The sequence below is a fragment of the Mustela nigripes genome, chromosome 12 (assembly GCF_022355385.1).
Source record: "Mustela nigripes isolate SB6536 chromosome 12, MUSNIG.SB6536, whole genome shotgun sequence".
Lineage (NCBI taxonomy): Eukaryota > Metazoa > Chordata > Mammalia > Carnivora > Mustelidae > Mustela > Mustela nigripes.
Window position 1 is genome coordinate 72,119,847 of NC_081568.1, and position 14,318 is coordinate 72,134,164.

Here is a 14,318-nt window from a genome sequence, read left to right on the forward strand (position 1 = left end):
CTGAGGGGCAGCCAAAAGGGAGAGTTAAAGAAAAGTTGGCAACGATGCTTTGGGGATGTTGACCCAGGCTCCCAGGTCTCCCCCACCAAACCCAGCCTGAGACCAGACCACCCCCTCCCCAGCTGGGAGCATCCGGAGAAGGCTGCAGCTGCCCCCCACCCCACCCCACCCAGGAGGCCAGCCCAGCTCCTTCCTCGAGAGAAGGTGAGCGCGGCGGGTGCCGCGGGTTGGGTGGGTGTGGCCCGTGGCTCCGGGAACCGATCCAAGGCCCCGCCACCGCCCGCGAGCCGCCCGACAGCCCGCCTGCCTGGCGAGCGCAAGCGCTTCTTCCAGAAACTGCGAGGATCCGAGCGCACTGTTTGTGCACCACAAGGTCAAGTCGGGAAGTGGAGCCGGAGGAGGAGGGGCGAGGAGGCGAAGGGTGGGGAAAGGGGCGCCCCGCTTCCTCGCCCAGTGCCAGCCTTTGGAAGTTGCCCCCTCGATTTTTAACCCTTTAGGGGTAATGGGAAGGACGAGCTGGGGGTTGGGGGAAGGGGACACTGTGGGGCAAACTCCTACTGGGACCCGGGCAAGCAGCTACCCACCCACCCATCATTGCGTTCCCCAACCCCCGGAAATGCGGGGCAGAGCTGGGAGCTCGGAGGCACCCGGGCGGGGGAGGGGGCGACGAACCCGAGAAGGACCCTCTCTACGGACCGCCCCTCTTTCTTGAGGTCGCCCACAATTTCAAGTTCCCCCCGCCCGGGTTGTTAGTTTCCATCTGCCGTGGGTGGGGGAGGAGGGCCGCGCCCCCTCCCCCAGACTCGCGCGCGCGCCCCTCCCCTCCGCTCCTGCCAGCACTTTCTGCTCACTTCTGGCGCTGCAAAGCGCCACGCGATTTATTCGATTCGCATTTTTAAACCAGCGATTCAGGAGCAGGGCCTAGGGCGAGGGTCTTCCAGCGTTGGAGCCCCGGGAGGCGGGGTGCTCAGTGCAAACCTCGTTCCCTCCGCGAGTGTCGCCTTCAGGCTGTTATTTGCAAAGAAACGTCTTTTTGACGCAGGGAGAAATGGCAAATTTTAAGTACGTCATTAATATGGCGCCAAAAGATTTTTTTAAGTATAAGCTTGCTTTTTTTTTTTTTTAAAGGTTGCGGGGGGCGCCGCCCGGGTCTGGGGAGCGAAGGGGGCGGAGTGTGAGCAGAAAGTGTGAGTGAGAGAGTGGAGGGGCGGGGTATGTGTGTGAGTGTGTGAAGTGTGAGCAGACCTGATGGGACTTGCACGGGCGCAGCCGCCGCTCGGGCCCGGCCCTGGGGACAGGGCGGGCTGGGGGCGCCCCAGAGCCCATGGGGAGTCTGGGCCCGAGGTGCAGGCAGACGGGCAGCCCGGCAGAACACCCTCCCCCATGAGGCCTGCAACGCTACCTGGACCCGCTTCTGAAGCCAAACAACTGGGCTGGGGGTGGGGCGGGCGGCTGGGGGTGTCAGGAGTGGAGATCCGAGTGAATAAGAAAAAAGTGGCTACTCCCCCTCCCTCGCTCCTCCCGCCCGCCCCCACCCCACCCCCACCCCAACACATTTTTTTTTTTTTCTAAAGAGATCACAAGGAAGTCTTGGTTTAAAAAGAAACAGAAACATACACAGGGGGATTGGTGAATGGTGCCGACCGCGGCCATCGCAGTTGGAGGCTATTTTGGAGGGGGGGTGGTGAGTAGCGTCCATGGAGTTACTTTGCGCCCATTCCTAGAGGCAAGGGTTTAGGTCCAGAGGGCTGACCGTCCCCAGCAAGGGTGCGGGGCCGGGGACGCCGCGGGCCCGGCCGCCTCCCTCACCGCGACCCCGGATGGATGCGCGCCCCCCGCCCGCCCGCGCCGGCCCCAGGAGCTCGGGGTTTCGGGAGCATCCTTCCCGCGCCGGCCCCCGCCGCGGCGCGTAGTCCAGGGCAGCGCCCCTCGGAAGGGCACCGTGGAGGAAGGTAAGATCCAGCCCCGAGCGATGGGCCCTGCGCATCTCCACGGCGTTATTTTGTGTTTTTTGCAACAGATCTGCCAGCGCTCCTCGCTCCCTCGCTCTCGCTCGCTCTCTCTCTCTTGCTCGCTCGCTCCCTCTCTCTCCTGCTGGCTGCCTGTTCTAGGAAGCCAGGGCGCGGGGGGGGGGGGGCGGGAGATGCACAGCACAGGGGAGAGAGATTGCGCATGTTGGTCAGTCGTGTTTTAAAGAGTACATTGCGGGGAGGCTGAGAGGGGCGCATGCAACAACAACTTTTGGAAGGGTGAGCTTGGCGACCTTCTTTATTAATGACTGCGGCAAAGCGCCCCCGGGCCGGTGAGGGGGCGCGGGCGGGCGGGGGCGCGCCAGGGCTGCAACTTGCCCCGCGGGCTCTGGCCGCGCGGAGGGGCTGCGGCGGGAGACAGCAGTGGTGGGGAGGTCGTTCCGCCGGGGATGGGCGTTCAGAGGACCTGGAGCTATCTGCCCTCCTGTCGCCCTGAGTTTCATTTTGTTGATACGCAGCACGTCCGGCCGCCGAACCGGGCTGAGCCGGTGCACATGACTCCGCGCTGGGCTCACGTGCAGCCGGTCCGGTCCCAGACACCTTCCGGGGGCCACCGCCTCCGCCCTGTCGCCCCCTCTCTGGGTTGGGTGCACGCGAGCGCTGCACGCGGGGGCAGCATGCTTAGCTCCCGGGCGCGGAGGCTCTGCACAAATTAAATACAGTGTTTTGGAGGGGCGGGGGACACCCTTTCCAGGTGAGTATGCCGGGTGTGCAGCCCCGACGTACCGGGCGGGGGCTGGGGTCGGGGGCAGCCCCCCCTTCGGGGCTGCGCGGGAGACCGGCGGGGGAGAAGCGCTAGGAGAGTGGAAATGTACCGGCTGCGGCCGGAGCGGCGGGTGCGCGCCCGCGGGGCGACGGCAGGGGGCGTGGCCCTTGTTTACCTTCTCCCAACTCAGCCGGTTCGCGTCCCGCTTCGGGGACAGTACTGCAGTCCCCTAACCTCCGCCTCCGTCTCTGCCCCCTGGGTGGTACCGGGAAGATGTAGGCAAGTGGCAGTCTCAGCCCGGGACATACACACCTGACCCTCAAATAAGTGACACTGCAGCCCCAGCCCCCACTAAGCACCGCTGCAGTCCCTCTCCCGGATCCCCGGCCGCGCCCCGCCCCCGGCAGTGGCATCTTCCCGGCCTCACCTCCTTCCTCCCTCTCTCCCTCCCTCCTTCCCACCCACTCGCCTGCGCCTGCGGAGCGGCACCCGCCCGCTTCCTCCCCGCCTGGCTGCAGACTTGTGGCTCCCTCCGGTCCCTTCCCGCCTATCCCTGAGCCTAAGACACTCTGGTCTCCAGGCCAAGGGATGAGAAGGGGTCAGCTTGGCGACTCGTAGCTGTTATATCAGAAGGTGGGGATGTCTGCGAGACAGGCAGGAAGGCTTCGCTGTGGCTTCCAGAGGCCCAGGACACCCCACACACAACCAGTCCCCCGCCACACGTAGCTGCCCACTTCCCTAGAGGTTCGGCTCCTCTTACCGGCTTCACCTAAAGCCCTCCCCCCGCCCCAGGCGTCAGGTCCGCCACCCCGGCCCGAACCGCCTCTTGCCCTTCCTTCGCCTGGGCCGGAGCCCCCCGCAGCCACCTCCGGCTCCTCCTCCCGGCTCCCGCGGTCGGAATCACGCCGGCGCGCCTCCAGCCTGCGGTCCCGCTGACTGCCTCCAGGGGCAGGCTGGAGGCACGCGCCACCCCTCCTCCCAATCCTCTTAGCCTCAACCGCGGGCCGGGACGCTTTTTTTTTAACCACCTTGGCTGCAGGTCTCTTGTGCCCCGGGCTGTTGGGGGCGGGAGGGACCGTGTTTCCCTGTTCCCTGAGCCAAGGACACGCTGCGCCGGGCGACTCTGGTCTCTGCAGATTTCCAGACTTTGCTCCCGCGCTTAGCACCCCTCGCTCATCCACTGCGGGACATAAAGTTTTACCCAGAGGCTGAGTTTTGTAGGGGGTTATAGGGAGGCTCCTTGTCTGCACTCACAGCTGCGCTAAAGAGAATTGGGGAGGAGCTGAAAGGGCAGGACTGGCCAGCAGCCTTGCCTTTGTTGGAAAGGGGAGGAGCCCTGAGCTTTGAGCCTAGACTGGCGGTCAGGATGTCCCCTTTACGTTTCTGTTTGCAGACTGAATCAGGGGCCCAGGTGGTGGTACGGCTGCCTGGCCCCTCCTTCCACAGTGGCATTAACTCCCTCCCTTTACTGGTAAAATTCCCAGTAGGACATTTGGCAAAGGGGCCGTGCAAGGAGCTGCCAACCGGGCCTGGCCCTGTTTCCTGGGTTCCCAGGGTGCTGGCTTCTCCCCTACCCTGACTTCCTCTATCACCTTAGGGCCCCAAGTGAAGGAACCATCCCTCCCGTCTCTTCTTCCTCAGGCGGGTTGGGACTTGCAAAGCGATCTAACAAGCAGAGGAGGAAAATAACAACAGAATAACTGTAAGGGGAAGGAATGAGTAATAAAGCCGACCCAGGCAGGGAGGAGGGCTTTCATGTTTAAGAGACGCTATTTGCTTTTTAGGTCACAGGCTGCAAAACAGGCTTTGATCTGAAGTGGGCGAATAATTTATTGAGAAAGTTTGCATGGTGGGGGAAAAAAGGGGATGTTTGTTTGATCTGGAGTCCTCTGCGTTGTCCCAAGTGCTGTTGGGTGTTTGGAGTGGAAAAGCATTTGGTTCTACAGCAAATCCCTCACAGAGGGAAGTCCTTGCCCCAGGCAGCAAGCCTTGCACTGAATGTTGATTTTGAAACTGTTTGGCCAAAGGTCTCTCTAGCACTTTTGGAGATGAAGTGTTTAAGGACAAAGTTGTTTGGACTTGGGATGCAGCAATGTTTCCAGAACATTTCCCATCCAGCATGCTTTTCCTTTGCCTAAATTGCTCGGCTAAATGGCCAGTAACACTAATCCAAGAGAGCTTCCACTTGGCTTTCATTGGCAGGTGAGGTGGGACTGCTGGTCCCAGCCCCCAGGGTGCACCCCAGAATTTTGAGAGTAGGCCTTTGACACTGACTACCACATCTTTGAGGTAGCACTGGTGGGGGGGGGGTGGCGAGCAGGGTGTTCTGGCTAACTGGAGTTGCTGGTGACAGGGAGGAGGTTATCTTATACCCAAGACCCGGTTCAGTGACATCCAGTCCAAATTCTTCACAACTCATTTAGCAAGCTCTTCACAGACCTCATAGTTAGTTCTACCTTTAGGTGCTCCAGGGCAAGGTCAGGATTGTGGGGAGGAGTTAACCCCTGGCCTGCTTTGTCTTCCATCCACAAAAGACCTTGACTGTGTGGCTCAAAGTTTAGGAACCCAGAAAGGTTCTCAGATAACTCATAGGAATCTGGAGTACCCCAGCCACACTCTGGGCTACAACAGGCCTGAGTACCATCGGGAGGTGGCGGGGTGGGGAGGGGGCAGGGTACACCACCTGGCGTCAGATAACCTGAATTTGAATGCTATAGCTGTGCAGTCACCAGCTGTGACAGTTGCTTTGTTCCTCACTTTCTTCATCTGCAAGTGGGGTTAATAACAGTCCCTACCCCATGATTGGTATATGGATTGAGCAATATATTGCATAAAGAAGATTAAACCCAAAGCCAGGCATGTGGTAAGCACTTGATTAGTATTGGCCATTTTTACTATTATTAATGAACTGGAGAGGGCCCAGATGCAGCTTTGACCTTTGATCTCTCCCCTTTAGGCTAGGCCAGAGAGCCAGCTCCCTTCCCTGAAGAAGGGCTCGGAAGGACCTTGCAGTGGCCAATGGGCGGCCATCTGTGGGAGCGAGCGGACTGAGCTCTGCCCTCTCTGAGGTGGAGGGTAGGGTGAGAAGGTGCAGAAGGACAAAGTAGACAAAGCCCCTTTCATTCTTCCAGGATCCCCTAGGTATGTCCCCAGAACTGGGTTTGGGGGGTGAGTGTGGGCAGCATGTTTCAAGGGAGCTGGGTACCCTCTGGGACACTTGGTATTGCAGGTGGGCCATGATGAGTGTTGGAGGAGGACTAAGGTGCCCCTATGCTCAGAGAAGCAAGTTTGAGGATCTGTGTGTACAAAATCTTTTCTGTAATAGCAATTACTGTCCCCGAGAAGGCATTAAAGTTAATGAGAGATAGGAAAGAGCGGGGCTCGACCCCCGCTTAAAGCGGTTTAAGAGCATGCAGTTTTTGTTTTCTGAATGTCTGGCCTTCCCGACACAAGGAGGCTCTGAGGACAGGTTTTCCAGCCGAAATATCATTAAATTGTATTAGCATCTTATTACACACACGCCTAAGCGGTCTGCCTCAGACAGGGAGAGTTTTTGTTTCTCTTTGAAAGATTGTCTGGAATGGTAAATTGCCTGCTTGAAAGCCATTCCCCCCCCCTTACCTTTTTTAAGGAAGAAGACGAAGTCCTGCTGTGTGTGGTGGCGGGCAGGGCAGGCCTGGTCGCCCCCAGGGAGGAGAGGCTGGAGGCCAGGTTGGGGTGTTTTAACTGCCCAGGGAGCTGCTGCACTAGTGGAGCTGAAAGGCCCACTGTTCCCAGGGTCAGCTGGAAGAGCGTTAATGGAGGCCCAGGGTGTTTGAGTTTATTTGCAGAGAGGTCTTTAAAGGGGGCTGGCATTGGGCATTGATGTTTCAAGTCCAGACCCAAGGCCCCCACTAAGGCCAATGGCTAGTGCTGCCAAGAAAACATCTGCCACCAAATTGCTGCCCTATTACTTAGTTGACATTGATCATTAGCCAGGAGCCCAACCAAATAAAGCCTCCTGGAAAATGTGTGAGGTTAAGATGGGGAAGGCAGGCTGTGAAAACAGGACAAAATCTTGGCCTGGGGTGTTTGTTCCTGCAAGCTGCAGGCCGGCCAGCTGGGCTCTGTGCTCCCCACACTTCTGTAGGGAAGGGACAAGAACATACTCCACACTCCCTGGGTACCAAGCCCATATCGTGTGCTGGGGATAACATCAGGGGCCATCGGGGCTCTCGCAGAGATCCAGACAGACCGTGCTTCTCACTCCCCTCTCTGAGGAGGAAGGCATTCAACAAGTAGATCACCAGACTGTAATTGTGGTGGAGGCTCTAAAGATGTTGACTAACGGCGTTGTGGGCTCTCTTTAGAGAAGGTAGCAGGCGAAGACCTCCTTGACATTGAAGCTGAAATGTGAAGGATAAAACATCAGACATGTACGCACTACATAGAATCTTCCAGGCAGAGAGCACATCTGTGCATAGGTCCCAAAGCATGGAATTTGTGGCTTCTTTCCGGAGATGAAAGGAGACCAGTGTAGCTAGAAAGCCATGAGGAAGGGGATAGTGGGCCCTGTGAACTTGCTGAGGTAGGAAGGGGCCGGATCGTGTAGGATATTGTGGTCAAGAGTTTGAGTTTTGTCCTTTGATCGGCAGGAAGCCTTTGAAAGATTTTAAAAAGAGGGGGTATGACACGATCTGATTTATGTTTTTTTAAAGGTCACTCTGGCTGCTCTGTGGATTCTAGATAGGGGAGGAGCGATAGCGGGAGCTAGGAAATGCATGCAAAGTCCAGGCAAGAGATGGGACTGGTTCGGGCCAGGTTGGTAGCAGTAGACAGGCAGGACAAATGGATGCATTCAGCGTAAGTTCTGGAGGGAGAGCCCACTGGACTTGTCAGGGGTTGGCTGTGGGGCAGAGATTGCAGAGAGGCCGTGGGGCTGCTGCATTGAAGGATCCCTAGGACACCATGCTCAGAGGAGAGCTGTGTCTCTGTGTCTCTGTGTCTCTGTGCTGGGGATGGTGTGGGAGGTGCCAAGGGGAGGAAAAAGGGACCCTTGCTCTCCTAGACTCTCCTTTATAGGTAGGGCTTCAAAAGCCCCCACAAGTAAGTGCCTTAGGACAGTAGGGTGTTCTCCCAGAGCAGACCTTGCTTTGGGACAGGTTGGAGGAGCTAGTGGAGAGAGGAAACTAGAGGCCAAAACCCAAGTGTCAGCACCCACCCGCCTGGCCTGGATTTTGGCTTTGGTGAAGGAGTCCTCCCTGTCTCCTAGCTGTGTTGGAATGGGGGTTCCAGGGACAAAGGACTGTCCCATGGGAGAGCCCAGGCCTCCTTTGGCACTTCATTAGCCACTTACAGTGGAGGCTCACCTGAGGCAGGGAGGCCTTTGGAACAGACCTGGTTCAAAGGAAATAAGCTTCACTCACAAAACAGTAACTTCCCTCTGAAGCCTAGTTATTATTCCAATTAAGCCACACACAATCTGCTCCCTTAATAACACCCTATCCCAGAGAACTCTAGGGTGTTTTCACAGAGGGCAGGTTGGACAGGGCTGAGGGTGGGGTACAGGTCTGCATGCTGCAAGTCACTGTGACAGGTCCCTGGGCAGCAGGAAACAACATTACCAGAAGGGCATTGGCCGTCAGAGGGTCCTGTCCCAGCTGGTCTGACTTACAGTGTAGGTGCCCCTGGGTGAGGGGGTGTGGCTCAGAGGACTTCTCACCTGGCCCCAGATTATCACAGAATGACTAGCACCTATGTGGAGAGCCAGCCACTGCGCTCAGGGCTCAACGCTGCTCTCATTTATTCTCACCAGCCGATTCTGGCCCATAGATGTGTTTAGTTTGGCCCTCTCAAAGTGTTTTTTAAAATTCTGAAACAATTGCCAACATTGGAAGTTCAGGAGACTTATGTGAAAATCCAGATGGAATCCTTGTCGTCTGGGAGGCACATCTTTCCCAAGAACCCAGGTCTGTAGAGGAGTAGAGTTAGAATTTGAATTCAATAACCCAAACCCAGAGTTTCTTTTCTTCTTTGGGAGATGTGGGCCTGGAAGTGGAAGCACCTGGGATCCACGGGCAGGATTGCAAGAAAGAAAAGTAGAGGCGGTCATAGCACATATCCTGCTGCTGCCCCCACCTGTGAGAGTGCTGGGCTGGTAAGAGGCAGGCTAGGCTCAGGGCCCTGTCAAAGTCATCTTTGTCACACTCAGATGCCGGAGGAGAGTAAGGATGGAAGCTGTGGGTAGCAGAGCATTATTGTCCCATTCAATCCACAACCTGGGCCATGGGACTGCTTGTACTCTGTTGCACGGAGGCAGAGAAGTCTGAAGGTGAAGAGCAGGTGCTCCTGAACCAGATAAACTTCTTATAAGCACTGTGATCTTGAGCAAGTCATTTAACCTCTGTGCTTCCTTTTCCTCATCTGCAAAAGGGAAGCAGCCATCATGCCCACTGGCATAGAGGGTCTGCTCTTAGGGTTTCATGAGGTCCCTGTGTACCAAGGCATCCTCCTCTTTCTGTCACAGTGTTGAGGAATTTACATCCCTGGCACTTATGCCGCTGGTAGCCTCAGGCTCTGCCTGCCCCTGTGGAGCTGCCCAAGGGAATCTTTCTATCATCCTAATCCTGCTGTTAGGGGACACTGGAGTGGGGAGAATGTCTTGGCTGAGGTCAGGTCTGAGGCGGAGGGTCCTGGTTGGCCTAGAGGTCTGGATGGTCATGCCCCACCTTAAAGAGCTGATGTTCCCTTGTCTCTGCAGGGTCACCGGGATATAATGGGAAACCCAGGGCTCGGCACAAACAGACTTGTTGGAGTGGGTGGCAGTGACAGGCGCCCCATGGGGACCGGTGGGGACCCCGGTTGGCCGGCAGCTAGACTGAGCAGCAGGACTTCTCTTGACTGACACTGGCTCCTTGCCCTTTGCTTCGGGCAGTGAGGTGGCCCAGGTTCCAGACGAACAGGAAAGTGATTGGAAAATGCTATGGGTTCTGAATCCCAGATCTGTTCTCACATTAGGACTCAGCTACTGACTAGCTGTGAGACACAGGGCAGGTGAACAAGCCCCTTGGGTTGCTCCCCTCCAAGAAGAGACAAAAGCAAGCCCTGCCACCCTGGACTCTGTGGGATCCAAGGAAATAGTGGGTGGGAAAGCGTTCCCCACAGGCAAGAGCTGACCCTGGCACAAAAGGCAGCTCTCAGTGTGGGCTCAGGCATAAGACCACATGGATTCAAATCCCAGTTCAGCCAGTTAGAGTTGGACAAGGCCCGGTGCCTCGGTAGTCAGGGAAGCCAATGGCTCGGAGCTTCCGGGGGTGTTAGGATCATGAGCCGAGCCAGTGTTGTTAAGAGGAAGGAGTTCAGTATGGGGAGCTGCTCATCCTACCTTGAAGTAAAATCCTGTAGTTGAGATAAAGGTGGTTAATGTTCTTATCTGGGGAAGGACATCGCTTGAAGGAGGGTAGCCCAGCCTAGGACCAATCCCCCTGGGCCGGGCGTGTTTCAGGAACCCAGCTTGGAGTGTCCCTCCTCCTATGTCCTTTCCACACTCCTCTGGCCACCACCCTCAGAATGTGCCTTCAGTGCTATCTGAGCTGGCTTGTCTCTAAACTCAGGTGGCATGGTCCCTCTGGAAGAATCAGTCTTGTTTCCCCTTCCTGCATCTCCTCTGGGGTGGGAGTGGATTCTCTGGACCACCTGAGTTGCCTTGAGTGGAAGCTAGGGCTGAGCAGGCCCTAATCATTGTTCTGGGGCCACTGACTCCCTTGCCCTCCTTCTGTCGTCTTTGGCTGGACTCCTGCTCATCTTGGGGCTCTGGACTCGGGAGGTGGGAGATGCAGCCCTCTGTCCCACTCCCAGGGCTCCTGTGGGTGGCTTGGGAGAGAGGGTGAGGCTGGCTGGGAGAAGGCTAGGGCAAGAGGGCCTTGTTCTTGTTCTTAACTGCAGCAGGGTGAGTATGGGGAGGTAGGTTATTGGGCAGTTTTCTGAGAATCTGAGGATTCCCCAAGCCTCCTATAAGTATAATGGAGCCTGCCTTTTGTTGCAGATGGAAGAGAAGAGGCGAAAATACTCCATCAGCAGCGACAACTCTGACACCACTGACAGTAAGGCCTTCCATTTGGGGCTCCTACAAGGAAAGCATTTGAGTAATTATCAGGCCCCCAGGCCCAAATGGGGGGAGGCTGCCCCATTGTCTCAGTGTTGATGAAAGTGTTAATCAGGCCAGGTCCTTGTACTTAGTACTGAGAAAGTCGTACATATGTGTGGCCTCTAGACCCTTGCTGTCTTCTTCACCCTACTCCCCTCTACCCCCTGGGTCTCAGTCCCACGTGTTTTTCTCTGGTTGGAAAAGATCATCTCCCCTCTATTTCTTTGCATTTGCTGCTCCTGGCTGCTAGGAGCACATCCCTCTCCCTCTGGCCCTTAATGTTAGATCAGGACCCTGTTGAAAGTCTCTGCACAACAGACAGAAAATCTGTTAAGTTTTATTATAATTACCTGATAGAAGTATCATTTCTTAATTAGCAGTAAGCTCCTTGATAAGCGGGGTCATGTCTGGCTCATTGCTGTGTCCCCAGTTAGAGCAGGTACATAATAGGTGTTCAGTAAATGTTTGTCAACGGAATTAACAAGGGATCTTGGCAGGAGAATCTGAGAGGTAGACTTGTGTATGGGCTGTGTGGCAGCTGGATGACTTGGGGTTGGGGGTCACAGGGATGGTCGAGGAGAAAAGAGGCTTAGGGAGCCCCTTCTCAAATGTGGGGGGAGATAAGGGAGGTTTGCAGAAGGTGGGAGCTTTTCTCTGATACCAGAAGGCCGCTCTTCCCAGATGCCTTAGGAACCTGCCCTGCATGAGCTGGTCCAGTAAGGAGTTCTGTTGTACCCTACGTAGGAGAGGTACACTGCCAACTCCCTGCAGCCTGGTGGGAACCCACACAGAGGAAGAGGCTGAGCTCATTGCCAGGGAGGCTGGGCCTGGAGCCCTGCAGCTCTGCACCTCAGTTTGTTCACGAATGTGCTGAGCAGCTGGGGATAGCCCCCCAAGATCCTGAGGACAGACACCAAGATGGCCAGTCAGTCCCAGCCCCTTCCCTACCTCCAGGTCTCATTCACTGCCCTTTAGAATCTGTTTGCTCAGCTCGGCTCTGGTGTCTAACCTGGCCAGCCCTTCCTCCCTGTGGCAGGAGATCACAGCGTCCCGCCCTCTGTGGCCGCAACCACATTGGCTGTGGCTTGTCTCAGCAGAGCCAAGAAGAACCGCATCCTTTGCTTCTGACTTCAGTCAGGCACGGGAACCCCTGAGGGCCAGGCACCTGCAGGAGTGGGGGTCCGGGCAGCTGCAGTAGAGTTGGGCTGGACTGTGGCTTACTCCCTTCCCACCAGCCCCCCACTCATGCACCCACCCATGGCTGCTGCCCCTTCGACCCACGGGATAAAGGCTGTAGTCCTGCGGTCCAGCAAGGGCCTCGGACTCTAGTGGTAATATCTCATGTTTATCGAGCCAGGCTCTGGGCCGGGGACTCTGCTAAGCCTTAAGAGGCGTGGCGTCCCTGAATTCTCACAGCTTTTTGTTAAGTTAAGTTAAGGTTAAGTCATTTGCCCAGGGTGACAAGCTAGCAAATGGGTTTACTTTATTTTTATTTTTATTTTTTTTAAGATTTTATTTATTTATTTGACAGACAGAAATCACAAGTAGGCAGAGAGGCAGGCAGAGAGAGAGGAGGAAGCAGGCTCCCTGTTGAGCAGAGAGCCCGATGTGGGGCTCAATCCCAGGACCCTGGAATCATGACCCAAGCCGAAGGCAGAGGCTTTAACCCATTGAGCCACTCAGGCACCCCATGGTTTACTTTAGAGCAGCATTCTTCCTACTGGCCTTTCGTGCCTCTGCGTATCCACTGGGCATCATCCCAGATAAGATAGTGTCTCCAGTTATCCCCACCTAGGGCAGGAATGAAGCATGGCCACAGATGGCCTCCTTCCCCAAGGAATAAGCAGAGGATCAGAGAGGGCAAGAGACCTGTAATGGATCACAGAATAAGCTAATCCTGAGTTTGGGTCACTGCCTTTTATTTCCTAAGCCCCTATGCTTGGTGAGCGGAGGAAGCACTCACGTCCCCACGCGTCCTTGGAGAGGTCCAGAGCAGGGACAGGGTCTCACAGAGGTTTCCACTTCCTGAACATGCAAGTCAGAGCCTTCCTTACAAGCTTCCTGTCCTTGGTCAGGGGTAGGTGGTGGGTGGGTGGGTGGGTGGGTGGTGTCCCTGGCCTTCCAGGGGCCCCTAATGGGCTATGCTCTCTCTGCAGGTCACGCTACATCTGCTTCACGATGCTCCAAACTGCCCAGCAGCACCAAGTCGGGCTGGCCCCGGCAGAACGAAAAGAAGCCCTCAGAGGTGGGTAGTGATGAGTGTCTGGACAAAGAGGAAGCAGTGGTGGGGAAGTGACAGGAGCGGACTGCCGTGGAGAGTGAGGGAGGGAACGCTGCAGATGTGAGGTGGGGGGAGCCTTCCCCCCAGAGAGAAGAAGCCCTGCAGAGCCAGGCCAGTGTTGCTAAGTGCCATGAATGGGAGAAGGGGGTACATGTGCCAGCAGTAGCCGTGTAGGTTGTTGTAAAGATGTTCCAGTTGAGCTGAGTGAGAGTAGAGGCCTTTCAAGGATCATAAGCAGGGTAATGACCGAGTCTGACGTGTTCACAAAAGGCCCCACTGGCTGCTACGAAGAGAAAGGAAAATGTGGGCAGGGGTGGGAGCCGGGAGGACTGCTCTGCAGCTGTCCAGGAGAGAAGCCATGGTGGCTGACAGCCAAGTAGTGGCAGTAGAAGAGGAAGCAGTCAGATTTGAAATGTTCCGGAGGATAAGCCAAGGGCACCACGAGGTGCTGATATGGGGGTGAGGGCTGGGGTCCTCAGGATCATCCAATTAAGTTATCTGCTCTTTCTGCCCGAGTCCCATGCATCTGCATCCCAAGCCTTCCGTACTTGGGCCTGGGATGTTGCTTATGGCAGGTAGAGGTAGGTATGCCTGCCTTCTCGAGCTGTGAAAAAGAGCACCGGAGGTGGGTGGTGTTGGACATGAATGGACATCATGATCCTGCTTCTTGTGGCCCCTGAAAAATCACATCCTAGGACCACGTCACACTCTCTCAGGTCCTCAGTGCATTGCACAGGGCACAGAAGAGGCCCTTTGCACAGATGCAGGTGCAAGTGCATTGAGCCCCCAGGAATGGGGTTTGAATCTGGCCCTACAGCATAGCCAGGAGCTGGGCTGGACATTTCACTTTTTTGATCCTTCTCAGTGCATCTGTTACAATGAGGAAATTGAGGATCCCAGGGTTGTGTAGCGAAGACCTGAAGCTCTTGAGGCCAACATTACCAAGGGTGGGAAGGCCCAGAGTCTTGGTGCATAGCCCTTGAAGTGGAGTCGGGGAGGTATCTTTGTTCTGAGCCTGGAGCCCCGCTCCCCACTAACTGCAGAAGCAATCATGGCTTCGGGGGCAGTCCTGAGCAGCGGTAGTTAACCTGTCCCTTGCGGATAGGGGGGGCATCTTCCACAGAACCTTGCATTTGGAAAAAAAACTCCTCGAGCTGGCCTACCCTAGGATTCTCT

General features: G+C 56.2%; 1 protein-coding gene across 8 annotated transcripts in view; it reads left to right on the top strand.

Moving 5' to 3' along the window:
• Nucleotides 1-274: 274 nt before the first annotated feature.
• The window catches only part of JADE2 (jade family PHD finger 2), a 53,743-nt gene continuing 39,699 nt past the window's right edge, over nt 275-14,318 (top strand). Inside the window, exons 1-4 of one of the 8 annotated variants that reach the window (XM_059417593.1) lie at nt 278-373; nt 5,693-5,877; nt 10,760-10,817; nt 13,018-13,106. In XM_059417593.1, the coding sequence (XP_059273576.1) occupies nt 10,760-10,817; nt 13,018-13,106 (147 nt within the window). In that variant the 5' untranslated portion in view covers nt 278-373; nt 5,693-5,877. Of the gene's footprint in view, nt 374-401; nt 1,953-2,142; nt 2,250-2,701; nt 2,725-5,692; nt 5,878-10,759; nt 10,818-13,017; nt 13,107-14,318 lie in introns of those variants that run through there. The other 7 variants (XM_059417592.1, XM_059417591.1, XM_059417594.1 and 4 more) reach the window with 7 other exon arrangements.